We start from the raw sequence: 27,414 nt of genomic DNA, 5'->3' as shown, positions 1-27,414 counted from the left end.
GATGGACATGAAAATCTAAGCTCTTTGATAATGCAGGACTAGGCCATTGATAGACTCTCGGATTTAGACATTAAGCCAAGTCACTCGCTATTAGATATTCCCATGCAACGAATCATGCAACCTAGGATGCACTTTACCAGCTTCACGGTGTCTAGACCAGAGGCACATCATAACACCACGCGAAGAGAAAAGCTAAGCACTGGGTGTACTAGCCGAAGACTTGCGCAGCGGCGTCCTCCCAATACACACACTACGCGAGCAACTCTCGTGCCACATCATACGTGTTCATATAAGCAATCCCTTCCTTTCTCCACGTGTCCGGCTCAACCCAAGGACCAGTGACATTCAACACCATGTTCGTGGGATCATCGAGGCTGTACTTGGGCCAGGTCGGCAAAGTGAGGGCGTCGACCTTTTCCAGAGCATTCCACGCAGCAGGAGGATTGGGGTCGAGATTGTGCACGAAGCTGATGTACGCGATGGCGATGCTCCTCGCGATCCTGAGGTCATCGTCGTACGTCGGGCTGGGGCCCAACAGCCCGCTGATGTTCTGGAAGCTGAAGGCCACGTTGTCGAAATGCGGGACACCCTTGAGGGGCGTCTCGCTCCAAAGACGCGTGTCAAAGCGGTATGAGTAGACGTCCTGCCCGCCTGTTCCTGCGTAGAGCTCGCACATCTTGCGGCGGCCCGAGTGCATCACCATGTCTCCTCCGATGGCAGCGCCCCAGCGCCAGACGAGGCCTTCGGCTGGGAAGACGGAGCAGTTCCAGATATACATGGGGGGCTCGATACATGGATCATTTGGGTAGAGCTCCAGGAACTTGCGGATCGTGGGCGGCGAGAGGGCGTAGCTGCGCCACCACATGAAATCGTCAAAGAGATCTTGCTCTGTATTGGGGCCCGTCGGCGAGAAGCCGGTGCCCTCGTCTGTGTTGGTGCCTGTGAGAAGAGGGACGCGGTTGAACTTGTCATCACGTATCAGTGTGCTCGGGTACCCTGTGAGAAAGTCGCCATCAATGAGTGGGTTCCAGACCTGCGTAGGCGCGGCGGCGAAGAGTGTTTCTTGGTCAAGGCTTCGCAGGCAAGGTAGTATTGTTGATGCTGTCCAGCCTGCAGTCGTCCAGCAGCCCACTGTCCGGGTCAGATTCTCGACAGGGACAGCATAATAAGCCAAATCTTGAACCTGACACCCTATCTTGTTGTCAGTATAAAAGACGAAAAGAAGAAGAAAATAACACTCTCAAAGAGGTAAATATAAACTCCACGTACCTGTGGGTCCGCCGCTTTCCATGATGGCTCCGCGATACAGATCGTCGTCTCGGCCATCATAACTAAAGTGCTGATACGCGATACTCTGCGCACCTGCACTCTCCCCCCAGACAACAACTCGGTCCGGATCACCTCCAAAGGCAGCGATGTTCTCTTGAATCCAGTGCAAGGCCAGCCTCTGATCCAACAGGCCCGCGTTGCTGGAACCCTCCGCCACCAGCCCTGGAGTCTGCAGGAAACCCCACATCCCCAGGCGGTAATTCATGTCCACGGCGATGACGGGCTGGCCCAGATCTTGACTGACCTTTACGATACCGCTGAGGTTGTACTGAGGGTCAGCAGTCGAGCCAGTGTACAGCCCGCCGCCAAAGATCCACACCAGAACAGGGAGGCTTGTGGAAAAGTTTCCAGAGGGCCGGATGACGTTGATGTTGAGACAATCCTCGGAGATGTTGAATGCTGTGTGGTACTGCATACAGCTGTAACCATACTCGGAGGCATCTCGGACCCCTTCAAACGAGGTGTTTATGCTCTGAGGCCATCGGAAGCGCAAATCTCCCACCGGCGGCTGTGCATAAGGAATGCCGAGGAAGAGATCTTGATTCCATTCAGGCAAATAACGGCCCTGGTAGGTGCCATTTTTGGTTGTTGCGAGTGGCGCATATGTCGAGCCAGCTGCCAGCTGCAGCAAAGCCGCTGTCGCCAGTAAAGAAGTGTACATGATGGAGAGAGAGACAGTTTCTGTGCCCAGGCCGTGTCACTATGCCTATGAAATGAGGAGCTACGAGAACAACGAGGGGCCTCTCCTCCACCATGAGACGCCCCCACGTTAAATAGCGTCCCATATGAACATATTGCAGAGTGTCATTCATGGTAGCTTCACTTACACAATTGAGCAAGTGTCTAGGTGTGGCTAATTATCCGGGAGACGACCACGATGGAGATTGGAGGAAAATCATCGTACCTACGTCTGACTAGTGACGTGCAGCCGCTGGTGGAGGAACCACAAGGTGGCTAGTGCACTCAAGGGCATATGCGGGGTTGGCTGATGAAGGGTGATGTTGAAATCAGCATGGACAGAAAGCGAGCGGTGAGTTGGGTGGTTTCGATGGTAAATATGGCAGGTGCATCTTTTCTTGATCCACATCTCCTCGCATCTGGTGCCTTTACTCGATGTTGAAGCGACGGCGAGGACTATTTGTTGTGAAATTCGGGGTTGGCGCGGCATGAAGAGAGAGAGAGGGTAACGTACCGAGCCCCTGACGGCCGACCGGCCAAATACGATTAGACTAAATGTTACTTGTTCTGCTCAGAGTCTTTTATTCCAGTGCATTCAAATTTGCCGGAGCAGAAGTGAAGCGTTTGTTTGATGTGGAAGCCAAGGTCTACCTTCACCTGTTGGATAATTTATTCAGTACATAAAAATACAGTGACCCTGCGCACCTAAGCTCATTCCTCGAAACAACATCAAAATCTCATTCTAAAAAGGCGACCTCGGGTTAATTAAATTTGCGCATGATGCTTGGATTTCGAATTGTGCCTTGCCTTCTCGAGTTCATATAAGTACCCACAAGATCGCACAGTCTTCACTGACCTGTTATCTTCAATGTAGACATTTTGTGCTTCACAGACACTACCTACCTAATTAATCAAACACGCAAAGTATGTCAAAGTTGAGGCATTCCTCCATTAAAGAAAGGGCACATAAAAGATGTTGCAGTACTTAAATATGCTGCTGTGGAAACTACTGCCTAAACACTCCAGCATTGCACCTACCAACAGAAACTGGTTGACATGTCGGTGCGGCAAGGCAAGAGCTTCCTAACCCATTTCTACTTTATTTTCCGATCCATACCAAGCTGAATTGTTTTGCCATAGTCTGCCGCTGTTTACTATTCAACACAACACTATCTCCCAGAATACCCCTACAATGGCAAACGACCGACCTTTTGAGGGGCCTGTCCCTGTGAACGACGATGATAGAAGCAGCTGCGACGATGAAACCAACTCCGAATCATCTGGTACACAGGTGCGAGATACTGACGAGGCCTGGAGTGATGCCGGTGAGGACTTTCAAGCCCAGATCACCGAGGTCGAAGAGAGCCTGGGCGAGGCCCAAAACCAGCAGGCCCAAGCCGACTCGAACGAGACATGCAACACCGTGCCTGAACACTCTTATGAACGAGGCTGTTTCATCTGGGCGCCCGCAGCTACAACTATGCGACACTGGCCCTGCGCACGATATGCAGTCATCACATCTGAGGGGGACATATTCTACAAATATCTCACTGTCGTAGAAAACTTGCAGCAGAACATCAACTGTCGTAAGCAAGGATTTTTCCAATCGCGAGAGTTCATCGAAATGGTTCGTGCGAGACCCTTCCTCACCGGCACTGTCCCGCTTAGTGAATGATGTTAATTCAAATGCTTCTAGGGACCACTTTACCTCATGCCTGGTGACTGGAATACTGCGAAGCTGTACCTGTTTAGGCGCAAAAACAGGCTGGCCTACAAGGTCTTTCGACCGGTGCTCAAGGTCCTACCAGGCCTCAATGACCAAGCTCTTTGGCCCGAGAAGCCGAGTTTCGACCTGAATGACCTGGAGCCATGGCTGGATTACCCTGACGGTCTGGATAAGCATTCGGCACTCTTTCCATGTGTACATGAACCCGCTTTCGGCGGCAAGCCAATGATTGCGAAGCTTTGGCTGACGCCTGCCTGTATCCCCCGTGGCATTGAGACGGAAATGATGGCATACAGAGCCGCTGCAGGAACAGGTCTTACACCTGAATTCATCGGCCATGTGACAGAACGTGGACGCGTTGTTGGGTTCCTAATGGAATGTGTCCAGGGCGCTCGTAAGCCTGTATGGAGAAGGGACAGAGAATCGTGTCGCGAGGCCGTGAAGCGATTCTACGAAGCAACCGGCTGGCTTCGTGCCGACAAGGGAAATCGCAGGCATAATTTCCTCATCAAGGACGGAAACGCTTTGCTCATTGACCTGTCGACGGCTCTTTCACCTGCAAACGTGCAACGTCGTCCTCAGGGCTGGGTTGAAGAAATGCTAGGAGAAGACCTTGGTGGTTGTTGGTCCCTGTAGTCTGTGATCAGTCCATTTTGACCTTGTCAGATGTAATGGATCGGCTTGGGGGAGCGGTGTTTTATTAGCGTTCAGCAAAGAACAGAGCGTTTTGAGTACTTTAAATGTCGATAATCAACTTAGATGTCGCGCGACATAATTTGGCCGAGTTTCACTCCAGAAGATTTGTGTGTTGATTACCAATCACTAATTCAACTGCCAAGCTTGGTCAGAGGATAATGTGCTTGCCCCTTTTCCTTGGTTTTTTTTCCCCTCCTTTTTTTCCGTGTTCTTCCTTGGCATAATCGCCTGGGCAGAACGCCAGGAGAATTGACTGTCCCCCTTTGCACAGCATTCATATGTGAAGCTGAAGGCGGCCATGTTTGGAGCTGCTGATATGACTAGCTTCAGGTAAGAGGGAGACGGCTAACATGATGCCAGGCACTGGCAGCTGCAGGGGTCGAGGACCAGGAAGCCTCAATTCAAAACTCATGATGCAAAGTCCGTCACCAGATCGCTAATAAGTCCGACGAGCGTCTGAGCGGAGCAGAGTTCAAAGAAGAAGAAGAAGATAAAGTTCACCTGAGCACCTGTGCAACCTTTAGATGGATTTGCTTTCCTTCATAAGAAGTTCTTGCTTGAGTTCGTCGTACAATCAAAACGTGGTCAATCGCACTGGAGGATTTGCAAGGGCCTCGTCAAGTAATTTTGATAGGACAGCCTGACAACTGCTATCTCGTGCACCAAAACACTCGATCCGTCTTCTTTGAGTGCACGACGTCCAAATTAAATACAAACCCTCGGAATACCTTGTTACGCATAGTAGGGATCCCTGTAGCTTCTTCCGGGTCCCAGGCCAAAGACGCATTACAGTAGGAGTATAAATAGTCATGCTTAACGCCCGTATGCCAAGACCATGCCATCGAAAACTCTCAATGTTGTCTTCCAGATTCGGTCCTGACTCGTGCCGCTATTCGCTAATCTTGCTTCAGCAACAAGAAGTCACCCATGGGAATGGAGTCCTGCACGTTTATCTCTGTCATCGTATTCCTTCCTTAAGATTTCGAGGACATAGTACTACCATTGTGGTCTGTGCATGGAAACCTTGCAAAAACCAAACACTCGCCGTCGACACCCACTTTTGACAGGAGCAAAATTTCCGCTTCGGGGCTCCAAAGTCAGGGCATTCGAGGGGGTCAACTATGGTCCGACAGTCTGGACTATAGTACCTCGGACCTGTGTCTTGAACCCTGGTGGTAGTGTTGCCATTCTGGACCCCTTGTGACACTTGATTTGGGGCCCCTGTGCCCATAACAGGGCTCCGCATCTTTGATGCGGAACCTGATAGGGCCAGGGCGATAAATCTGCCCATAATGGGCTTCTAGACTCCGGACAAAGGTGGGCCATCCAGACTATAATCTCCGCATGGGTTGCCAACCACGTGTAGGCCATGCTCTCTAGGTGTTATTGTAGCAACGTTCGGGTTCTTCATAAATCCGCGAGTACTTGTGTAGCAGTACCTCGGCACAGTGAAACATCCTGCATGGAGGAAGAAAGCAGATAGGGACGGGTTCCAGAGTTGAGGATAGTAATAAGAGCCGGTCAGTTGGGAGTTGATTCTCCGTAGAATGACAGCAGTGATCACGAGATAATGCTATACAAGTGGATTGAGAGGCTGTTTGGCAGCACGTTATCTTGCTGCAACGGCTTTGCATTGCCACATGGACGAGTTGCTTGGCGATCATTTGCTCTACATCTTGAGTCTCAACGTTCCCAGGGGGCATTGATCCACTTGAGCCGTCCAGGCCTTTTCTGATGTGACATCGTCCGCTCCACAAGGGATGGGTCTTTCAGGAGATTCTTACGAGTGGCCAGGGGAGCGCTACGTACTATTCAGGGGAGGGTTGTGGGTAGAATCGCATTCGTTAAAACGCATGGCGTAGTTTAAGGCCGTTGTCGATTTCTGTAAAAAGAACCGCCAAGGACGTCAACGTAGGACTGCTGCTATTGCACATTCACTTCCGACCTTCACCCGACGTTCCAAAACTTACAGACCATTATGGGCTTCAAAGTCATCGTTATAGGCGGCGGCCTGGCAGGCCTCGGAATTGCCCACTGCTTTGCCAAAGCTGGAATTGACTATGTTGTCTTGGAACGGAATGAGGAGATCTGCATTCCCGACGGAGCGTCCATGGCGATGTGGCCGCACAACGCCCGCATTCTCGACCAGTTGGGCTTGTTGGAAGGGGCACAGGCTTTGGACTGTCATATCAAGCTGAAGACCAATGTCAGAAAAGATGGGTCGGTGATTGGAAAAAGTAATATGATGGAAACTATTGGTCTCAGGTCAGTTATCACCGGGGGTGAACACATATTGACAGTATGGCCTCGCTTACACACAGGCAAAAGGCTCGGACACGACTGGATGTGCTTCCACCGGCCCGAGTTTCTAAAGTTCCTGTACGACGAATTGCCAGACCGCGAAGCACGAATTTTGGGTGGCAAAGCTTTGGACAAGATCGAGACAACATCAGAGGGCGTTCGCGTGACCTGCAAGGATGGAAGTGTTCACGAAGGCTCCGTCGTCGTGGGCGCGGACGGCGTCAACAGTTCAGTGAGGAGACATCTTGCGAATGAGCTATCAGACCCGAAGCTTGCGAAGCCATTTACAACATCATACCGAGGCCTGTTTGGCTGGTCAACGTGGACCAAAGGTATCGAAGAGGGGCATCTTTACGAGATGCATGGGGACAAGATGAGCGTCCAGTTGATCCCGGGCAAGGACATGGTGATGTTTCTTGTGTATGATCGCTTGCCAGCAGACACAAGAGAAAGTGTGCGATATTCAGATGAAGAGAAGAAAAAGCTCGTGGAAGAGGTGGCTGAGTACTTTGTCACGGATACTGTCCAGTTCAAGGACCTGTGGGGTCAAGCCCAGTGGTCGTTCTGCTCCGGGCTCGAGGAGGGCACGGCTGAGAAGTGGTACGGTGATCGGCTCGTGTTGGTTGGCGACACGGTGCACAAGATGACACCTAATGTCGGGCTTGGCTTGAACAGTGGCTGGCAATCCGCTGCCATACTCACGAACGGACTTCGTCGTCTACTACAGAAGAACCCGGAACCCAGCACAGAGGCGCTGAACGCCGTCTTCAAGGAGTACCAGGAGATAAGGAAGAAGGATGCATCGGATATGGTCGAAATCTCGGGGCTCTACACAAGAGTTGTCGCGTGGAACAACCCAGTGTGGAAGTTTGTGGATCAGTATGTCACCAAGTATATCGGGGGTGACAACAAACTGCTCGATCTGCTCATGATACCAATGGTCAGGAAGGGCAATGCCCTGGATTTCTTGAACGAGAACCACTTCAGAACTGGGACTACGACATGGCTGAAAGGGCAAACAGTTATTCCGAAGGAGCTGGAACGATAGAGAAGACCTCAGAGATGCAAACTGCGGAAGTTGCCGCATGAATTGCATGATCGACCGATCGACCGGCCGGACGTCAAAGAAAACGTCATTGTACAACCTCAAAATTACTTATCACTTGACCAGCACTTTACATTGTATCTCCTTATACTTCTAACGAATACATACCCAGAATATTACTTTTCTTGTCATTTCAGTTCAGCATGCAATGGAAATAAAATAGTGTTCATGGAATCTTTGGCACGAATGAGCGCTTAGCGATGTTTGAACAGCTCATTCTGAACAGGCCCTGTCCTAACAACGTAACATTTGAGGGAAATATAGGAAAGTTGGGCCTTGGGCGAGTTAATGGCGACAAGTACTTCAAACCAGATAAATTAACAAGATTACTCGTGGGCACTAGCCCTCCTGGCCCACTACCTCCGTTCCTCCGGTAGTGGGTGCCAAAAATCGTGCGCAGCCAAAAATAGTGCGCATTTCGATCCCTTGATCCCGACCACACACACACACACCCTCCCTCGTCCTTTTTTCCTCAACAACCATCGCGATGGCTTCCTTTTCCTCCCCCAGGGCCGAATCTGACTCTTTTCCATCGTGCGCAGAAGCTGCCAGCAGTTTCGTAGCCATTCAGGCCCAAGAAGATGCCGCCTACGAGGCATTCAAGATCGCCCTCAATGCGTAGCAGACGCGTCGAGGGCGCAATCGCCCACCACAAGGCCCACGAGAAAACCCGAAGCCTCTCAAGCTCTTAAGAACCTCTCTACGATCTTTTGCTAAGAGTATACCATATAGCGAATCAGAGCTGAGAAAGCACGTTGCAGCATTGCATCAGAAAGGCCTTCCTGCCTACTCAACGAAACCTCGAGGCCGTCCACCAGCCCTTGAGCCCTGGGAAGATGAAGCCCTCGTCAGATATGTGATGAGGCTTGATGTTGGTTGCTTTCCTTCTCTCAAGGATATGCTTATTAATGCTGCTAACAGCATGCATGCAATGCATCAAGTAAGGCTAGTTAGCCCTCATTTCGTACAGCGATGGCTAATAAGGCATCCAGAGCTCGACGATGTATATATCAAGCCTGTAGAAGCATCCCAACAAGGTTTCGAGATTGCAATGGACAATCTGAAGAGCTTTTTCGAGAGATATAAAGCTACTGTTGCTTCATACAGCCTGAGACTCTCAGGCATCTGGAATGCTGATGAATGTGGCAATCGCATCGGCGTTCTATCTGGCTGTATTCGATGCATCATTATAGCTACAGAGCGGAAGGCTAGAAAGAAGATATACAACTTCAACAATAGAGAATCAATAACTCTCATCAGCTGTAGCAGCGCTGCTGGCGATGCTATTCCTCCCTACTGTATCTTCAAGCAGTAGCCCCATCCAAGCTGGGCTATGGGCAAGCTTGACGAGCATATCCGCTTCAACCAGTCCGATACAAGCTTTTCGAATGCTCAGATTATGCTGGACTGGATACAGCATTTCAATCGACATTCGTTTGCTTATCACGCAGATCTGAAAAGGCTGGAATATACTCTGAAAGAATAATTTGGTATTGATAGCATGATAAAGTTTAACTGGCGCCAGGAAGCAGATCCTGAGGCAATAGCTTCTGATCAACATGCTCAATACCAGAGGATTTATTGCAGCTTGATTATCGATAGCTTTTCAGAGCATTACAGCATTGATATCTTGGATTATTGCTTTCGTTTCAATATCATCATGATCTTCCTGCCTCCTTATTCTATACACCTTTTGCAGCTAATAAATGTAGGCGTTTTTCAGTAGCTGAAAGCTAAATATCGTCAAATCCTTACGAAGAAGATCCGTAAGAGCAACCTTAGCTTCACAAGAAACGATTTTGTTAATAATGCCTTACAAGTATATCTCTTCCCTTATTCTAGTTCAATTACTGATTTTGTTTGCCCAGCTTATAATCGATTATGCATTTATAACGAGGCATATCCTCAGCAGCTTTACAAGAACAGGCCTTTGGCTAATCGATCGTAATCTCGTTCTCTTCAACCTGTTCAACAAACAGAAGAAAACGAAACATGCTAAACATCCTCATCTTCTCCTCTCCCTCTCGAAAGAAACCAATGCTCAAGGCCTACGTACAGCTGCCAGGCTTCTGAACTACTACTCCGAGCTGCTATCTTCAGGCACTCGCAAAAGCTTGAATACATTGAGCACAATAGCTGCTGAATCAGTTGTATTCAAGAACAAACTAGCAGAGGATGGACGAGATTGTAATATAAGGCTGAGGCATTATCGAGATAAAAAGACGAAGAAACAGATCCGGCCAGAGGGCCAGATGATAGACAGCATTGCAGTTCACAATATACGATAGCAGAGCCTCCTCGAAGAAGAAAAAGATCGTTAAGCTGAGATACGGCGGATAGAGCGCATTAGCAAGCGTGAAGAGGCCAAGATGAGGAAAGATGAGGCACAGAGAAAGAAGACAATACGAAAAGAGCAGCATACCGCATGGAAGGCAGCTGGGCAGCAACACCAAGGGCAATCGATTCTTTTCAGAGACTGGCTAGCGATCTATTGCCCTGAGGACCAGCTAGCAACCCAAGAAGAGCGACGAACGCCTCCAGAGCAACTGATCCCCCAGGATATACAGCAGTTCATTAATGCTAATGCTGGCGATGCTGGCAATAACAGCAATAATAGCAATGATAGCGATAATGGCGATGATAGCGCTGAGAGCTTTATCTCTGTTTCGAGCAGTATTGAGATATCTGGTCTAGAGCCAGGCCTTGAACGCCCTCTTCGAGATGTTGATATAGCCTTATTGCATGCTATTACTAATCTCAAAACAGCATTGCACAATGCTGAGGACTGGTATAGCGATGAGGATATATCCTCCTTACCACCTGTTCCCAGCAGTGCTTTTCAATAGGGATTGTTCAGGCCGGAGAGGATGGTCAATCAGGCCGGAGATCTTTCTCATGTTTGTGAAAAGGACATCAAAGGCATTCAGAGCATCTCGTCTCAGAGCTTTTCGCCGAGTTTCGCATCTACTGGCCCTTGGATGTATATTGCCTATAGAAATGGGTGTATTGGTACTTAAAAGGTCTAGCTGAATGAAAAGGTTCGAAAAGTTCATTCGACTGAGGCATTCAGACCCCTCTGCGTTCGTGTGTGAAAGGCCACAGAATAAATTAATGAGCAAACATTGGCTTAAGCACTCAATTTGGGTGGCAGCGCCATACTAAAAAAGTTCCTTGAAAATGCGCACTATTTTTGGCCGCGCACGATTTTTGGCACCCACTACCGGAGGAACGGAGGTAGTGGGCCAGGAGGGCTAGTGCCCACGAGTAATGGTGCAATACTTGAAATTATGGATGGCAACAAATGTCTAATCATTCATGGGAAGTACCGCGTACTGCGGCTACAAGAGCATACTGCTGACTAAGTAAGCCAGACCCACCAAGATTGACCAATGGAGTGACATGGATAGAAAACCACAACTGACATCGACCTCGGTTCAAGGACTACTTACTAGGGCAATCTACAGCTTCCTTTACTCACTCCCCAAAGCTCTCCCTGCCGACGAGAATTCAGCTGCAACCCTCTCCTCCCACACTCAAAATGCTCTGTCAGGGGTGCGCCAGCCTACTCCGAGGCAGCCGCGCCGCCGTTGCTGCGCCGACTCGCGTCGCCAAACGAGCCCTGTCAATCGACCCAGCTAAAAGAGGACGAGCCCTGTCCATAGCGACCTCAGCAGCAGCCTGGCAATACCCACCCCTCCGAAATAGAACGACTGTCTCAATACCGTCCCCAGCAGCACGAAGATTCCACCCAGCGACTGCCTTCCACAAACCAGCCGCCTCTTCCGCCGAGTCAGAATCGGCGCCCTCCTCTACAACCCCCGAGAAGCCAGACTTCCTTGACGAGGCAGAGTCTGTGATCTGGGACCGCCTGGTGGCCGAGTTTAGCCCTGTCGAGCTGGTGGTGCAGGACATATCAGGCGGGTGCGGGTCGATGTATGGAATTGAGATCAGCTCAGAGAAGTTCCGCGGCGCAAACATGCTGAAGCAGCAGAGGATGGTGAATGCAGTGCTGGGGGACCTGATGAAGGGGTGGCATGGATGTCAGCTCAAGACGAGGGTGCCATCATGAGGCTGGTCACATGAATATGATCACCAGCCTGGCAAGGGAACAAACAAGATCTTGCACAAGTTCCAAAGTTGTGAACACCTGAATAATACTGTTCGTGTGGAGGCGGTCTATACAACCCCTCAGCAATGGTGGCAACGATGTTTCGACATCTCAGCATCAACAACTCCCCAATTGCCTCTCTACAAGCATTCACACAAAGGCCTGCCGCCATGATGTGCAGCAATGTAGTCTGGTTTGGGGACATAGGCATATCTCCGCGGCATAATGAGTACCTCAATGGCAGCACCATAGAAGCTCTCCATATGCATATAGCAGGATCTAAGCTAGAGGCGGAACTGGACTTGGAGTGCTCATTGAGGGCTCTACAGCAGGATATCGCGTGAAGGAAATCATCCAGTGGCTCTGAATGAAGTATGTCCATCGTCGCCTTGATCCTGTCCTCTGCCATGTCCATGCCATCTTGTCAGATTTAGTTGTAAATGTCCATGTTCCTGATACTGCAACGAAGGGGCGATCACGACGCGTCAAAAAGCCAATACGAATGAGAACGCCTTGCTGTCCCAATTCAAGCCAAACGAGTCCATGTAATCCAGCCGTGCGTCCATTGTCCTGGCTGTTACCCTGCCCTTCCCAACTGCCTTCGCAGTCTGATCGCTCTGTGCTAGCCTTGGGACTCGCTTGGAGAGGAGGAAGAGTGTGAGCCGCTCTCTCCATCATTCTTCACCAGGCTTGGTGTCTCATCGATTGGATGATCCTCTCCAGACTGTTTTGCTTCTTTTCCCTCACAGCGCCAGCACTTTCCACCCTGCGGCCATCTCTCTTTGATAGGGGGTGGGAAGTCTCGTAGCAGCCAGCATTGTCGTCCAGAGTTTGCAGCCTTGAGACATCCTCTGTCATCAATGGAGGGCCCCATAGGAGTGAGTTTATGCTAGGGGAAGAGAGCGAGAGAGAACACAAGTCAGTATGGGATGCCCCTTGACAAGGTGAAAGAACCGCCAGCAGGAGGCTTCATAATGTGGTATAGATGCTACACGGCATGGGGATGACTTACACCGCAGTCAAGGATGAAACATACCCAGCGACACATCTTGAAATCTGTTCAGCAAACTTGACGAAAAGATGGAAGTTGGTCGGTGTGTTTTGGAGACCTGGGGTGTTTCGTGTTGCATTATGGACTGGGCATGTCTACTGAAGCAGTCTTGAAGACGCGTTCTCCCTCAGAGTTTTTTCAGTACAAGTTGACATGGGATCGAAGGGGTACGACAAGTTTGTTGATTTGACACGACTTCAATGACTGGCCTACAGACTCTCAAACAATAGCGTTCACTTTACTAACTTGAACATTCACACGGTTGAAGATTCTAATAAACTCAGACCATCGTTTGCAATCATGGACCCCTCCCCCTTTCTAGTTTGATCATTTTATGCAGTGAACACAGAGACATATCGAACAAGAGATAAGTTCATAATTGAGAGATAGGTAGTTGAATAGCAAATGTCCTTTGCAAGACATGTCAAAGCATCTACATCAGTGTGATATTCAGGAAGCTCTAGCAAGCCTAGATCTTTCTCTCTTTCCTCCACAGCAGGGAGAACCTTGAGTGCATCTGGAGCAGATCAAGTTGTAAGTATTGCCTTGTCACTGCACAGAGTCCACTTCGAATGCCAGATCATTCGAGCCACAATCACACAATAGGAATAGGTGGGCATATTTTGGATGTTGTCAGGCATTGGAGAGAGGCCCTTGTGGCTGGGAGTCCATTTCAGCAGCAGACATTGATGGTACAGCAGAGATCAGCACAGCTTGGGCTATAAGCAATCATACTTCATTCATTTTCAGTGGCTTGAGGCCTAATTTAAGGAACTTTGTCACAACCATGCGTTCTACGAAAACCGCCCTAAGCCCGCGGCTGCAACGCTGCCTGTTGCAGGTCATGATATGCTCAGCAGACCACGTAGATTTGATGTTGGAGGGTCGCCGACAGGTTGGGTCTGATCGGGCCTGCGGTCGAGCAGCCGCAGTACAACCTCCTCGAGCGGGAGAAGGTGGAGCGCGAGTTCAGATGGCTATATACGGCGCACGGGACCGGCCTGACAACCTTTGCGCCACTGAAGATAGGCATCCTGACGGGCAAATATAATGATGTGACGAAGCCACCGGCTGGGAGCAGGTATGCCAGACGATCCCCAGCCAAAGTCTCGTGTCCTGTCTTGGGTTGATGGGTGGGTTCATGCCATGCTAAATAGTTGTTTTCATCGTACAGGATGGCTGAGAGCAGTGGGGTGGTGGCAAAGCATCTGTCTAAGACGTTTGGAGACGAGACGTGGATAAGCCGGCTCGCCGTCGTCGCAGGTCTCAAACCCATTGCTGAAGAGCTTGGCTGCACCTTAGCCCAGCTGTCTTTGGCTCGGATCTTGATGAATCCACAGGTATCTGCACCGCTCTTGGGAGCATCTCGCCCCGAGCAGGTGCGAGAGAATCTGGGGGCGCTGGAGGTGAAGGCCAAGTTGACGGCAGAGGTCATGGACAGGATTGAAGGGGTGGTGAAGAACAAGCCGAAAGTAGAACCGCTGCGATTCGGCTGAGGGCAGTACAGGGCTCCTGGTTTTTCTTTCTTTCTTTTTCTTCCCCCAATAGCATGTATATATCGTGCAAGATGAAGACCAAGATTAGGGCGCGTTCAATTAGTCTAAGCAAACGATACAGTAGTATAAGCAAAAGATACAGAGATGGACAAATGATATGGCCTCGATTTGGGTAGCTGAAGTAGCTGGCTCCTCGTGCGATTGGATTGGCTTACTGAGAAAGATATCGAAGGTTCAGGGTGCCACAGGGTGCGACGGGTGCTTACAGGTCCTAACCCTGCAAAGTTTTGGGGTCTCTGCTCTGCTGGGGATGGTGGGGTTGGAGTATTGGAGTCATCGGCGACAAAGGCCGTGTTGAGCAAGTACGATGCAAATCACCAAAGGTCTCCGTCGACTTTTCCCGTTGAAGCCCTCGCTCGTCAAACAACATCACAATCAACATCAACATCGCCGGAAGAAAGTACTGCCAGACCCATCCTCACACAAGACCAGAAAGTCCCAGACTTGCGCATCAGCACTCTGAATATCTACAAAGCTCGCCTGCAGCCCTGCACGAACCTACATTTGTCGATCCATTCCATCAAACCAACACACACAAGTCACTCCATTTATCAAAGCGCATATAAGCAACAATGAAGGCTGACTCTTACCTCAACCTGTGTATTGAGCAGGCCCGTCTCTCGCCGCTCCACTATCGCCATGGCTGCGTCGTCGTCAAGGGTGGCAAGGTCGTTGGCCAAGGTTTCAACGACTACCGCCCTGGCTTTGACGGCGGCAGTGCTCTGAAGACCGGTATCCTGCCCAAGGGCGCCTTCTCTTCCGCTGATGAGGGTACTAAGCTGAAGCCCAAGAAGCAACAGCAGCTGGGCAACAGTAGTACGTTCAAACCCGTCGAAGCCCTCTCTGGGAACTGTGGCAGCGGCCATCATACCAATGCCCATTTGTCCATGCACTCAGAGATGATGGCTATCAACTCTGCCCTGGCCTCATCCTCTGCGCTGGCTGCCAGTAGCCTGTGTCGCATTAAACCCCAATTCAAATTATCGGGTGGTTCTAAACGAAACCGTGCCTCACGCAACCAGGCTCTCGCCACCTACGTCCGCGCCGTCTGCCTCGAGACTGTCCGCGGCGCGGAGGCCCAGCAGCAACAACAACGTACCAGCGAGGTTCAGACCGACGAGTGGTGTTTTGAACCCCTTGCATATCGATGCGACAGCCTCTCGTCAGAAGTTCAAGGTGAAGGGTCATCATCATCAGAATCAAGCCCATCACGAAGAGGAGGAGGTTTACAAGGAGGAGCATTCCTACAACAAACAACCGCGTGGGTATCATTCTAATCAGAAAAAGGAGTACAAGTCGCGTAAAAAGTCGGCGAAAGCCAAGCTGGCTTCGAATAACAAGCAGGCAATCTTGGGCCGCGCGGCCAAGGACACGGTGGAGTTGGGCGCGAGTCGTCACAAGAACAAATTTGGCCAACGCAAGGTGAGCTACACACTTCATCGCCGAGAACATTCTTCATTCTTCTAACAGACACAGGCACGGAACGAGCACCTCCTTGTTCCACATAGACAGGCTGCAACGTCCTCTGCAGCAGTCAAGGATCGCATGAAGCACCCCAAGCTTGTCGGGGCAGACCTGTACGTCGTGAGGCTCGCCAAGCAAGACTCTTGCCAGCATTCCAAGAAATTCCGTGCTTCACGGCGTCTGAAAGAGGGTCCCACTGAGGTCGACGTCTCAGAGTCACTCAGCGTCTCATCCGAACAGTCTTCATCATCAAGATCTCTCCACGACGAACTCACTTGCAAGGTATCGGGATTTGTTGAAGCGCCCCGTGGGTCTAATGAGAGCGAGAATAATCGCGTTGTGGCCGAGTCTCGTCCGTGCTACCGCTGTGTTTCGTACATGCACTCGGCAGGTATCAAGCGTGTCTTCTGGACAACGAATGAGGGCAAGTGGAAGGGTGCCAAGGTCCGAGATCTGGTCGATCAGCTCGACGGCGCTACGGCTGCTTCGGATTCACCTCTGGGCTTATCTGTCCCCGATGTCTTTGTAACCAAACATGAAGTGTTACTGCTTCGACGGTTGATGATGGGTGGGGAGAGCCAAGAAACAGCGCCTCAGGATTAACAGCTGTTGTATTACTTCATGACTCACATCATATTGTGTGCATGATGCCTTGCAATTCGACGCCAGATTCATCATCATCATTCGTTCTGACCCAAAATAGAGGCACCGTGATACGCTCGTGATAACAGTCGGATCTGGCCACACCAGGATCGACGCCAAGATGGCAACGTGGGTACGTCAGACCAGGATGTCGTCGCGGGATGCCTTAAGTGGAAATACCCAACAGTTCAGGGTTCTGGACTGGTTTGTCACCAGACAGGGAGCCCACAGGCTTCTTTCGCCTGCCGCGTTTAGCCTATGAAACGATCGCAGGACCCGGTATATGTGTTGATTGGAATTAAAGTTTCAAGAGCCACGAGTACGTATCACTACCCGTCCACACTCCGTCCACCCGTTTCTTGGCCTATTCTATTTATTTATTCTTCTTTTCTTTTTGGGCGTTTCGCGCTGATCATTATTAGCCTCAACGTCGTATCCCGCAGGGCGTGTGGATCCGGCGACACCCAGTGCTGCCCGATCTCATACCATGTCTGGTGTAATTATCCTATGAGGGACACCCGAGATGGCCGCCAAGCAGTCCAGCCATAGTAGCTGTAGTAGGTGGATCTGCTAGCAGCCGTGTTAGATTGTGGTAAGACGACAGTATTATCGCAGAATATCCACTGCATGTGGGAGACGGGCCCTCACGGTCGGTCGATCCGCTGACGCAGTGGCAGCATCTCGAAGCTCTAAGCCATAATAAGCTCATGGCAAACAGTGCGGTATAGTATTTTTTGGTTATTTCCATCAACAACAACGCCTCATGAAAAGTCAACACAGCCGGCTCAACTGCGCAGCGGGCGACGTCGGTAGTCTGAGCCCCTGTCCCCACCCGTGAGGCTCAACCGCGCTTGGCAGATTCGGCCAAGGCTTCTCCTCTCAATCCAGCTGCGACCAGTGAACAAATCAAGGGGCGTCTGGTCGTATATGTACAACTAATGTGGTGGCAATAGACCCATTTAAAGCCCTCTCTTGGCTCTCGGCACTTGTCGCGGGACGCTCCCGGACTGGTTCCTCTGACAGATTCTCGACGGCGCTTTTTCGTCTGCTTGACCGCCTCAATGTACACAGTATTCTTGGCAAAGGGGATCTTACCAGCAATTCTTGGCCGGCTCCCCCCCGTTTCGAAAAAGAATCGGCATGCAAGAGGTTTGGGTGATACGCAGCGCATCAAGCAGCTGAGGAGGCAGTTGCTCAGATCATCAGATGGTATGGGCTTGCTGTATTTTGTTGGGCTCCACTGTCACATACACGGGACTTGGCTGATAAGGATCACCCTCAATAGACGACGTTGAAGGGAAATGGGAGACTTGGCTGTATGGTCAATATAAGGACTGATGGCTATCTCTTGGTTGGCTTTCCACCGTGGACTTTTGACTGCATTTTGTACAAGACCTGCACCGAACAGCATTAGACGTCTTGGAGAAAGATATTGCACCGCATATCGTTCCCTTTCGCTCTTGTGACACCATTGGTTGTTTACAACAACAAAGAGAGGCGTGGTCTTCAGCAAGGCGTGGTTCACTAAAGACGCAGGATGGAGGAGAAGTCGAACTCCTTTGGTGGTCCTTCCAACCACCGTCTACAGCACCCACAGATGCAGAATATGTTTGCACCACCAATGTCGACCCACGCTTTGATGGATTCACAGTCATCGTCCCGTGACGATGGCTATGACCGCACCGCAGTGGCGACACCGGAGCAGGAGCACGATGTCGAAAGGCAGCTCGGTCACCAAGGCACAGGCACGGTCATGCACGACAACGACTCGGTCATCAGCGCTTACGATCCCAAAAGGCCTAAACTCACCCTGCGACAGCGCCTTCACCATTTCACCTGGGCCTGGTGGACAATGATCATGAGCACGGGTGGCCTCTCCCTCCTCATCTTTGCCCAGCCCTTCCAGTTCCCTGGCCTCCGCCAGATCGGCCTCGTCGTGTACATCATCAACCTCATCCTCTTCCTCACCGTGTTCACCTCGCTCACGGCCCGCTTCTTCCTGTTCTCGGGATCCTTCAAGCAGTCCATCACGCACGAGCGCGAGGGCTTCTTCCTCCCGACGTTCTTCCTAGCGATAGCGACCCTCATCACCAGCACCTACCGATACGCCGTTCCTCCCGATGACGAGCAGCTCAACTGGGGCGTCCAGATTGCCTTCTGGAGCTACATGGCCGTCACCATCCTCCTCGCCATCGGGCAGTATAGCTACGTCTTCCGCACACACAACCTGGAGGTCAAGACGATGATGCCGACGTGGATCCTGCCCATCTTCCCAATCATGCTCTCCGGGACCATCGCGTCCGTCATCGCCGAGACGCAGCCAGCCGGCATCTCCACGGCGATCGTGCTGGGTGGCCTCGCCGCGCAGGGCCTGGGCGTATCGGTCTCGTTCCTCATGTACGCACACATGGTCGGCCGCCTCATGTCCTTTGGCCTGCCGGATAGGGAACACCGCCCAGGCCTGTTCATGAATGTCGGCCCGCCGTCCTTTACCTGTCTTGCCCTCATTGGTATGGCCCAGGGCCTGCCTTCCGACTTCGACATCGACTCGAACGGTGTGGTCGATATCCACTCCATCCGCTCGGCCGCCGTGCTCGCGGGTGTGTTTCTCTGGGGGCTGAGCCTCTGGTGGTGGGGAGTCGCCTTCATCGCTGTCGTGTCGAGCCGGCCTAAATATTTCCACCTGGGCTGGTGGGCGTCGGTCTTCCCCAACACGGGCTTCACCCTTGCGACTATCTCCATTGGGAAATGTATAAACAGCAACGCGGTCCTTGGGTTCGCCGTGTTCATGAGCGTTTGTCTGGTGCTGACTTATTTCTTTGTGCTTTACCACAATGTGAGGGCGGTGATCAAACAGGAAATCATGTATCCGGGTAGAGATGAGGATGTGGTTGATCACTAGAGGTGTTTTCTTTGCTTTGTTTGGTTCTGTCGTCTGTTGCGGCGTTATACACTGGACAAGGAGGATATTGGCGTATCCTGATTAGATAGATTCCAGGATAGATTGATTACTTAGATAACCACTGGGGGATTACATAGCCGGCGTTCTTCGTTGGGAGAAAAGAATTTGATTTCCTTTCAAGATGAACTTGTACAAATTTTGTGATTAGTTGAGATTTCAGCCTTGAGGCACATAGGTAAATACACTATCATACTCTGTCTTCATCTTTCCCTTTTTACACCTTGAGCATACATAGACAGTCCCTCTTTCAAGTCTCGCAGACACACACATATGGCTTATCCAAGTAGAGTCAAGATGAAAGGGGAGGAATAGTATTGCAGAGTATTGAGCATCTCGTCGACTCATATCAGTTGTCCGAGCAACAGGGCCAACCCATGGCGTGCTACATCAGCGCCACCACCATCCTCCATTTTCCTTATTCATATTCGCCCTATCGTATTTGGGCCCTGTTGGCATGCTTGCCTCGGTAGGTGTCCGAGTATCGAGGCTATTTGGAGAAGGTATTGGCATGCTGTTGTGCCGTGATGCCGCCGGGCCGAAGTGTTGCGCCTCTTGCAGAATCTCCTTACGGCGTTCATGCCGGCTTTATCATTGTTCGGAGTCAGTCATTCTCATTTCCCCATATAGAAACAACAACAAAAAATATATATAAATAAATAAAAAATCCAACGTCGCCAAGGAGTAGAGGTCCCCTCTCAGGATGTTCCCTTCTGCTATAGCATGTCCCATCTTTTAATAAGGCCAAGGTGTGGAGAAGGGGCACAATAATTGGGAGACATGGATAAAGGAAATACCAGCAACAAGTAAGAACACGAGAATACTCACTATGCTGCCTTGGACACAAACCAAACAAACACCCCAAGAAAAGCCGTCCTGAAGAACGCCCGTCCAATACCGCCCCTGTGTCGTGCGAGGCGAGGATCAAGAGCCCACCCCGGATAGAACGGACCTCCAAAGCCTCCGTACCGTCGCCAGCGGAGAGCATCCCTTGTCGAGTCGGCGACCATGGCTGTTTCTTTGGTTTGTCTTTTTATAAATATATATTCTCGAACGCCGTGCTTATCTGTACGAAGAAGTTGGGTGAAAAATGTTGGAAATAGTAAGAAGAAAAGACTTGGTCCTCAAGCGGCGGCGACCTCGTCAGTCTTATATTATGCGGTGGATCGTCGGTCAAACAAGTCCGAACCCGAACTTCGGGCCTGGGCCCTTCTTGAGGCCGGTTTGGCTCGGGTTTTTCGCCGCTTTGATTAGTCTTCGCGCTTTGCTTGCTCTTTTGCTCCAATAAATGAAGAGCGAGAGAGATATCTTTCTATATGCATCTATAAGTAAGAAGAAAAGAGAGGTAGCCTCTGAGCCGAGTGCACGAGAGAATGATTCTTTGAAAGAAGAGCATCATCGTGGGCGCTCGGGGCGTTCGTTGTCCGGCTACATACCGGTTGGCGGAGTCACCAGTCAGTCTCCGGATAGATTCGTGCCGATGGCTTACGGTCGCGTGGGCCAAATTTCATGGCCCAGGACTGTCAACGGAGATTGCCAAAGAAAAGAAAAAAAGAAGAAAAAAAAAACCCCCAACGGATTAACACCTACATAAGGCCAGTATGACCTACCTGCCAACGGATCTTCTAAAGAATAGACAAGTCACATAGTGAAGAAGGAAGATTAATAAACAATTACGCAAGTCACTGCTAGAATGTTGATCTCTGTTCATGTTAACCAAAACGGGGTAGTAGAGTACTTGATATTGGTACGCATAAGTTACCCGCCAACGCCACCATCTAGTGAGACAATCTTGGATGTCGAGCGTCCTATTTTATCCATGCTTAGTGAATAAATGAATAAAAGGAAGGCTGAGCCCTGACTCAAGGCATCGGTATCACAATACACGCTGAAAATAACAAAAGGGGTGGAAGGGGGGGATGCACAAGGATGGACAGCCCCTTTTCGTCTTCCACGAGGACCTCGTCCATCTACAGCTGCCAGGATAGACGCCCACGTGCAGCCGCAATCGCAGTCACATATACCCGTTCTCAAGGAGCGAGCGGCCCAAGCCAGACGACTCCACAGCTTGACTCATTCCCATCCTACCCTTGTCCGTCTTCTCTCCCTCTCTGTCTCGCGCATCGCTTGTTGAGGCGAGGTAAAATTATGCAGCCTCTCCCCAATGAGGTAGGCTTCGTCCTTGATCCTTACCCTCCAGCTCCTAAACACGCCAAGGATGCTCCTCACGATGGCTAGCGCGACAGCACAGAGCAGTGCTGCCGCGAAGCAGAAGCGATATACGAGCACTACACCCGCGTCCGTGGATGTATCGGCATCAGAGCCTAAGATGTATCGTATGGCCATCTTGGCAAGCATAAGTGGACCGAAAACCGCCGCAAGCCAGAGTGTGAGGCCAGGAACAACGAACGCTCGTGTGAGAACCTTGACGTCCGGTTCGAGCCAGCCATGACGTAGAACTGCGCGGATCGCAGCTGCGAGGCGACTGTCGCGGTGCCAGTGGACAACAAATCTTGCCGCGAGCTTCAAATAGATGACGCCGATGGTCCACGACTGCATAACACGGACGGTATGGCGCGGGTGCAAGGCTGCATCGTCGTTGGCATTGGACGCCGTGGAGCCGTACATCCAGGTGTCGAGTGGTATCAACAAGTAGAGCTCCATCAGACTGGATACCATGAATGGGAACACGACCAGGAGGAAGAAGTAAGAGTAGCCGAGCTTTGCTGCGCGTTTGGCTACGGCGGTCACCCGCTGAAAGGTCTCTTGGTTGAACAGCGTAGCCGCGTTGTCCTGGAGCCAGGCCTTGGCTCTGGAGGAGATATCCCGACTAAGCCAGCCGAGATAAAACGCTGAACCTAAAACATACAGTCCTATGCTAAAAGCATAGATGTCGTTTGTCCGAACATCAGAAGGAATGAAGAGCCGAAACAGGGTCCTTCCAAAGATGAGGGGGATGATGGTGAATCCGACACCGGTGGCTGCGGCAAACAGCCAGATGAAGAGGATGAAGAGGAAAATGCGAAGACGGAAGTTCGGCGGGATGTATACGAACTGATACGTATTCGTAGAATAAAGATCGGTCGCCGGTCGATCAGGCTTGTCATCCTGCCTCACATTGAGCTCTGAGACATCAAAGAAGACCCGCTCTCCCTTGGGGATCTTGACCTGGTCTGAAGCCGGAGCGCGGACGAAACGTCCGTCAGGAATCAATTGGTGGGTCCGCACAAGTTGAGCCTTGTCGGTATCCAGCGTCCTGTGACGTTCATGGCTGAGAGGAGGGGATGGTTTGGCGTGACCCCCCTCAAACGTGTCTTTCCAGGTCTTTGGCACCACAGCCTGGCCGTCTACTTCCAAGAAAAGCCGTTTCCACAGCGGTAGTGCCTGCGAGGGAGAGTCAGAGCTCAGCTCGAGGGTGCCCTCCTCATCGATCCTCCGCTCGCCGAACAGGAACCAGGTGAGCCGTAGAGTTCGAGCCAGCTTGCGGAACCACCAGGTATACATGGCGTGGAGGCCGTCACTGGGCCGGAAAAATTTGACTGCAAGGGGCATCAGGAAGTTGTAGAAAAGCAGGTCGATCGGAAATTCCAGCACAGGGTCGTTTGAGGAGTAGTAGATGGGCAGGACATTTTGGAACCCATAGGACAGTGCCCAGACCACGCCACCGAGGCAAACAATGACCAGAGCGCCGTAGACAAAAGCGGAGAACAGGATTTTGCGGAGCTGTGTAGTGACGTTCCGCTCGAGTACGTCACGGACGGGGTGGAACTCAGCATCATCGGGATCGCGGATGAAGTCTAATGGGGCGACGGTATCAGTGGCAAGCAAGGGGTAGACGCATGCACAAAAAGGACTGGGCAATACGTACACAGAACACCTTTGCGCATGATCTTGCGGCACATGGATACAAAGAGCGCAAAGTGAAACATGTATCCAGTGCCGACAAACCAATGCACAAATATGGATGTGAGGGGATAGTTGACTGTAAACATCGCTCGCGACATGATGGTCGTGTCTTCGAAAAGCGGAAGTAGCGCCACGTCCAACAGCAGCCCACAATACAGCGGGAAGATCAGCATCTCGATGCCGATGATGAGGATGACCTTCATAACGCCACTGGCCTGGACCAATACGTCGATGAGAGTGGCCTCCCACTCCTGTCCGAGCCTGCCGGCTATAGGAGTTCCGCGTCCAAGGTAGGTTGCTGCAGCAACACACATGGCGATGTATCCTCCCAGGATGGCCCACAGCCGGTCCATGGCACCCCACGATGCCAACTCGGGACTCAGGGATACTGCAGTCTCGGACGTACCAAAGTCAATGACCCAAGAGCTCCGAATCGAGAACAAAGCCGGGATGTCCTTCAAAGCTTGCCAGAGCAAAGAGGACGCCGTTGCGGCTTGTGGTGCAATCTCTGCCATCTTGGTGGAATACTGCCCGCCAAAGACGAACAGAATAGCTTTTCCGATGGTAGCGAGCACCAACGCCGCCTGGCTCTTCAGTGTCAACAGGGCGGCGTGGCTGACAATCGAGAAATTACGTAGCTCCTCGGCTGAGCAGAAGGACATGTCAACCATGCCGCTGTCACGTAACCTCCCTCCGGAGTTCTCCATCAGAGCCCAAGACCTCTGCACCAGGCTTCTGACCATGACCAGCTGCGGCGCTTCCGGACGGAAGAAGGAGATAAGCCCGTTCAGAGCGCCAAATACCAGTGTAGATGCCAAGCCTCCCACTAGCACAGCTAGATCTTGGACGAAGCTTGAGATGCTGAAAATCATGCGGATAGGTCGGATCGGATTGGCAACCACCCAGATGGTGAGCCGGCCCAAGTTGTATGGCACGAACACGCCAATGAAGAGGGTGATAGACACCAGAAAAGCGCAGAAGAGGGCATTCTGAAAGAGGCCAGCAATAGGTCCGCGCATACCCAGGAGCTCAAGAATGCCTTCCAAGTCTTCTGCATCATCAATGGCCTCTGCTTCGGCATCAATGCCTGCAGCCGCAGCCGCAGCCACTACCTCTTGATCTTGCTCCAGGAGCTGGGGGTGATCCTCTGCGAGGGCCAGAGCAGCATCCTGTTCCTGGTCAAAAAAATCGTCGGCTGGGTCTGGCAGCGGAGGAAGTTCATGGAGAGGTATGGCATCAACGTCGCGCCACATAAAATCAGCTACAAACTGGGTGAAGCCGGCCGCCGGGGGGTGCTCACGCACTTCCCTCAAATCTTCTGCCGGCACATCCAAGTCCACGTGTTGCTGCGGTTCTCCCGTCTGCGCATCAAATTCCGATAGTGTTTCCCAGTCGTCCGCCCGGTGAGTCTCTAATGCAGCATCCAACGCGTCGCGTTCCAAAGTACCGGTCCGACTGTGTATGGAGTCGTTGCTGCTAGATGAGCTAGGTGTTCGGCCATGGGCACTAGATGATGCGCTCTCCGCTAATGTGCTTGAAGGCGGTGTCATGTAGGTCCACTGCGAAGCCGAGGCGGCCAGATCGGGAGCAGGTCCTCCTCGAGATCTTGCCTCCGAGGTAGGCAAGCGTTGTGCATCTGGAGAGGATTCCGCATCATAAGACCAGGTATTATGGCCCAGTGGATTGACGCCTCCGACAACTTGCGGTCCGTCCGTGGCAGATCTTGGCCGCGAAGAGTGGTCTTGGTCCCCGTCGGCAGTAAGAAAGTCGTTGCCAACTGGGGTCTTCCCCTTGCCAGAGGCTTCCGATCCGTCTTTTGGCCAATCCCAGCCCGACACTCGGCGCAGTCCTCCTGAATTTGACGATTCGCCTGTCTCGGCAGCGGATGCCTCCGTCTGATCCCGAGAGGCTTGAGCCTTCCCAATACCAAGAAAATACGACAACTCCTCTTCGAGGTGTTCCTCGCGAGCAATGCGTCGTATCTCATCGGCATCCCCCTGTGCCTGACGGTATATTCTGACGTAGTTCTCCGCGGCACCACTGCTATCATGGGCAGGAAGCGAGGATTGTCTGGAGGATTCGTGTGGGGAGGTTGCTGTTGCAGACCCGACAGCACCATCAGTCATCGTGTCTGCAAACGCACGTCGCTGCCGCACCTCGCTGTCCACTGTCGGGGTGTCATCTGGGACGCGCGGCCAGTAAGCCGCTCTATCATCCGCGTTTCCATCCACTGCCTGCGTGCTCGCACCATCATCTTCATGTTCAAAGCCATGGAAAAGGTCGGCATCGCCTGGTGCTAAATCCTCGTTCGGGGTGAAGTGGGCATCCTCAGCCGGTGGGGCGTCTGCTGGCATGGCAGCATCTGCTGGAACTTGATTCTCTGCAGCAGCAAATGCAGCTCGCATGTTGATATCTGGCTGCTGCTGGACGACGTAGTCTCGGACCAGGATGATCAGAATGAAGCAGATGATCACAAGGACGGTGATAATCTGCCCTTCCAGGATGTCGATGGCGAACCCGCCTAGGGCAGGGGAAGCCGAGGAGAGTTTCTGTAAAAGCTTGACGTCGCTCAGCAGTGTAGGTTGGTGTGTAGGAATCGGCGTAGCCTTGCTCTGCACCTCATGGGATGTCGCTTCATCCCATATGCCGGATCCGCCCAGGTAAAAGCTCCCGAGAAACATGTTGAGTAGTATGTTAGACAACGGATTGTCGGTCGTAATGTTGATACCGTAAAGTGATGTGGTCGTAGGGGAGCCAGCACTCCGCGACACCTGGCTCATGATTTCCTTGACGGTGGCGGCGGTGGTGGACTCGGCGGATAGGGGACTCGATGGACATGTAGCGGCACCAGATGTCGAAAGAGTACCTGAAGCCAGGGCGCTGGTGGCATCTGATCTGCCCCAGACGGGGCCGAGACCCTCATCGCTCAGCCAGAAAAGAGCAGACCAAACCCTCCTCATGAGGTACGGAAGCCAGACGAGCCAGACCATCAGGACCAAAGCCGCTCGCGCCCACACCAGTATATTTCGAAAGATGTACTTGGCGATGTGGCTGACGAAGACGTAGGCGGGTACGGTCTTGGGCATGTTGTGGTCGTACAGCTTAGTGAAGCGGAAAGGCGTCTTGCAAAGCTCGCAGTGCTTCTTCTGGGAGTGTGACAGCCATTCCATGAGGCAGTCCTGGTGGACAAACTTGATGCTGCCGCTGCATTTGCAGGGGTAGAACAGAGGTTCCTCGGGGGTGCCATCTCCCCTACATATGCGACAGGTATCGGGGTCTGCTTGTGAGGAGTCGGCATCTTGGGCTGTCGAAAGCGGCTGCGTCTGTCTGGAGGGGTATGATCTCGATGCCATGTCGTAGTGATCTGTGTCAGGTGCCGAGGTCCGCCGCCGCCTGTGCTGAAGGGCCGACGCCTCAACGGTGTGGTCTTGCTCCATGTCGTCGTTTCCGAGTTGAGAGGAGGGGCAATGCCCCGGGATAGCGAGCGACAACGATTACGGGTTGTTCATAGGAAGGCGTGGCTGTTCCAGTGATGAATGGAGTGTCCGAGGACTGCAGATGGGGATTGAGGATCGTTGGGGCCAGACGACTCGCGTGCGTGCGTCGTTGGCGGGACGAAGGATCAACGTTCAGGCCCAAGGCTCGTGGAGATCGTGCCGGGCCCCAGCGAGGACGATGTCAGAGCGAGCCTTAGGAGAAGAAGTCGAGTGGAAGGCTTGGTCGCCTCGGTCGGTCGTTGACTTGTAGGGCAATGAACGAGTTACGGCTTAGTCAAACAGGACGAGTCGGACACGGATGGAGGAGGCCTGTGTTTCGAGGAGGCGAGAGGCCAGGTCGGAATCCGGAAGATGTGCAAGGAAAGGCTGGTGGATGAATGTTTGAGCGCCTACAGG

At 51.8% G+C, this 27,414-nt stretch overlaps 8 protein-coding genes across 8 annotated transcripts; 6 read left to right on the top strand and 2 right to left on the bottom strand.

Annotated features, from left to right (window-relative positions):
* Positions 1-250: 250 nt before the first annotated feature.
* Positions 251-1,990, bottom strand: M406DRAFT_335528 (alpha/beta-hydrolase; the record flags this gene model as incomplete). The annotated part of the gene is made up of 3 exons (XM_040921051.1): positions 251-1,191; positions 1,270-1,552; positions 1,694-1,990. The coding sequence occupies 3 exons, from the start codon at positions 1,988-1,990 to the stop codon at positions 251-253; spliced, it is 1,521 nt and encodes a 506-aa protein (XP_040780653.1).
* A 1,209-nt stretch (positions 1,991-3,199) lies between these two features.
* Positions 3,200-4,369, top strand: M406DRAFT_66163 (uncharacterized protein; the record flags this gene model as incomplete). Its single annotated transcript, XM_040924971.1, has 2 exons — positions 3,200-3,634; positions 3,704-4,369. 2 exons carry the CDS (start codon positions 3,200-3,202, stop codon positions 4,367-4,369), a joined length of 1,101 nt encoding a protein of 366 aa, XP_040780652.1.
* Positions 4,370-6,407: 2,038 nt separating this feature from the next.
* On the top strand, positions 6,408-7,778 carry M406DRAFT_335527 (FAD/NAD(P)-binding domain-containing protein; the record flags this gene model as incomplete). The annotated part of the gene is made up of 2 exons (XM_040921050.1): positions 6,408-6,687; positions 6,751-7,778. The coding sequence occupies 2 exons, from the start codon at positions 6,408-6,410 to the stop codon at positions 7,776-7,778; spliced, it is 1,308 nt and encodes a 435-aa protein (XP_040780651.1).
* Positions 7,779-11,670: 3,892 nt separating this feature from the next.
* On the top strand, positions 11,671-11,898 carry M406DRAFT_235180 (bola-like protein; the record flags this gene model as incomplete). Its single annotated transcript, XM_040916012.1, has 1 exon — positions 11,671-11,898. A coding segment is annotated over one exon (228 nt), but the record flags the coding sequence as incomplete, so codon positions are not given.
* Positions 11,899-13,781: 1,883 nt separating this feature from the next.
* M406DRAFT_325181 (Aldo/keto reductase) lies at positions 13,782-14,490 on the top strand (the record flags this gene model as incomplete). The annotated part of the gene is made up of 3 exons (XM_040919954.1): positions 13,782-13,828; positions 13,890-14,075; positions 14,169-14,490. 3 exons carry the CDS (start codon positions 13,782-13,784, stop codon positions 14,488-14,490), a joined length of 555 nt encoding a protein of 184 aa, XP_040780649.1.
* Positions 14,491-15,122: 632 nt separating this feature from the next.
* Positions 15,123-16,617, top strand: M406DRAFT_66161 (uncharacterized protein; the record flags this gene model as incomplete). Its single annotated transcript, XM_040924970.1, has 3 exons — positions 15,123-15,645; positions 15,707-15,972; positions 16,021-16,617. The coding sequence occupies 3 exons, from the start codon at positions 15,123-15,125 to the stop codon at positions 16,615-16,617; spliced, it is 1,386 nt and encodes a 461-aa protein (XP_040780648.1).
* Positions 16,618-18,409: 1,792 nt separating this feature from the next.
* M406DRAFT_33332 (uncharacterized protein) lies at positions 18,410-19,558 on the top strand (the record flags this gene model as incomplete). Its single annotated transcript, XM_040920835.1, has 1 exon — positions 18,410-19,558. One exon carries the CDS (start codon positions 18,410-18,412, stop codon positions 19,556-19,558), a length of 1,149 nt encoding a protein of 382 aa, XP_040780647.1.
* A 1,779-nt stretch (positions 19,559-21,337) lies between these two features.
* Positions 21,338-26,958, bottom strand: M406DRAFT_96511 (uncharacterized protein; the record flags this gene model as incomplete). The annotated part of the gene is made up of 9 exons (XM_040926330.1): positions 21,338-21,674; positions 21,704-23,412; positions 23,484-24,696; positions 24,763-25,054; positions 25,184-25,616; positions 25,770-25,848; positions 25,894-26,188; positions 26,225-26,773; positions 26,933-26,958. The coding sequence occupies 9 exons, from the start codon at positions 26,956-26,958 to the stop codon at positions 21,630-21,632; spliced, it is 4,641 nt and encodes a 1,546-aa protein (XP_040780646.1). The 3' UTR covers positions 21,338-21,629.
* Between the last annotated feature and the right edge of the window lie 456 nt (positions 26,959-27,414).

Source organism: Cryphonectria parasitica, assembly GCF_011745365.1.
Source record: "Cryphonectria parasitica EP155 unplaced genomic scaffold M406scaffold_1, whole genome shotgun sequence".
Taxonomy (NCBI): domain Eukaryota; kingdom Fungi; phylum Ascomycota; class Sordariomycetes; order Diaporthales; family Cryphonectriaceae; genus Cryphonectria; species Cryphonectria parasitica.
This window is presented reverse-complemented; position numbering and strand designations above follow the sequence as displayed.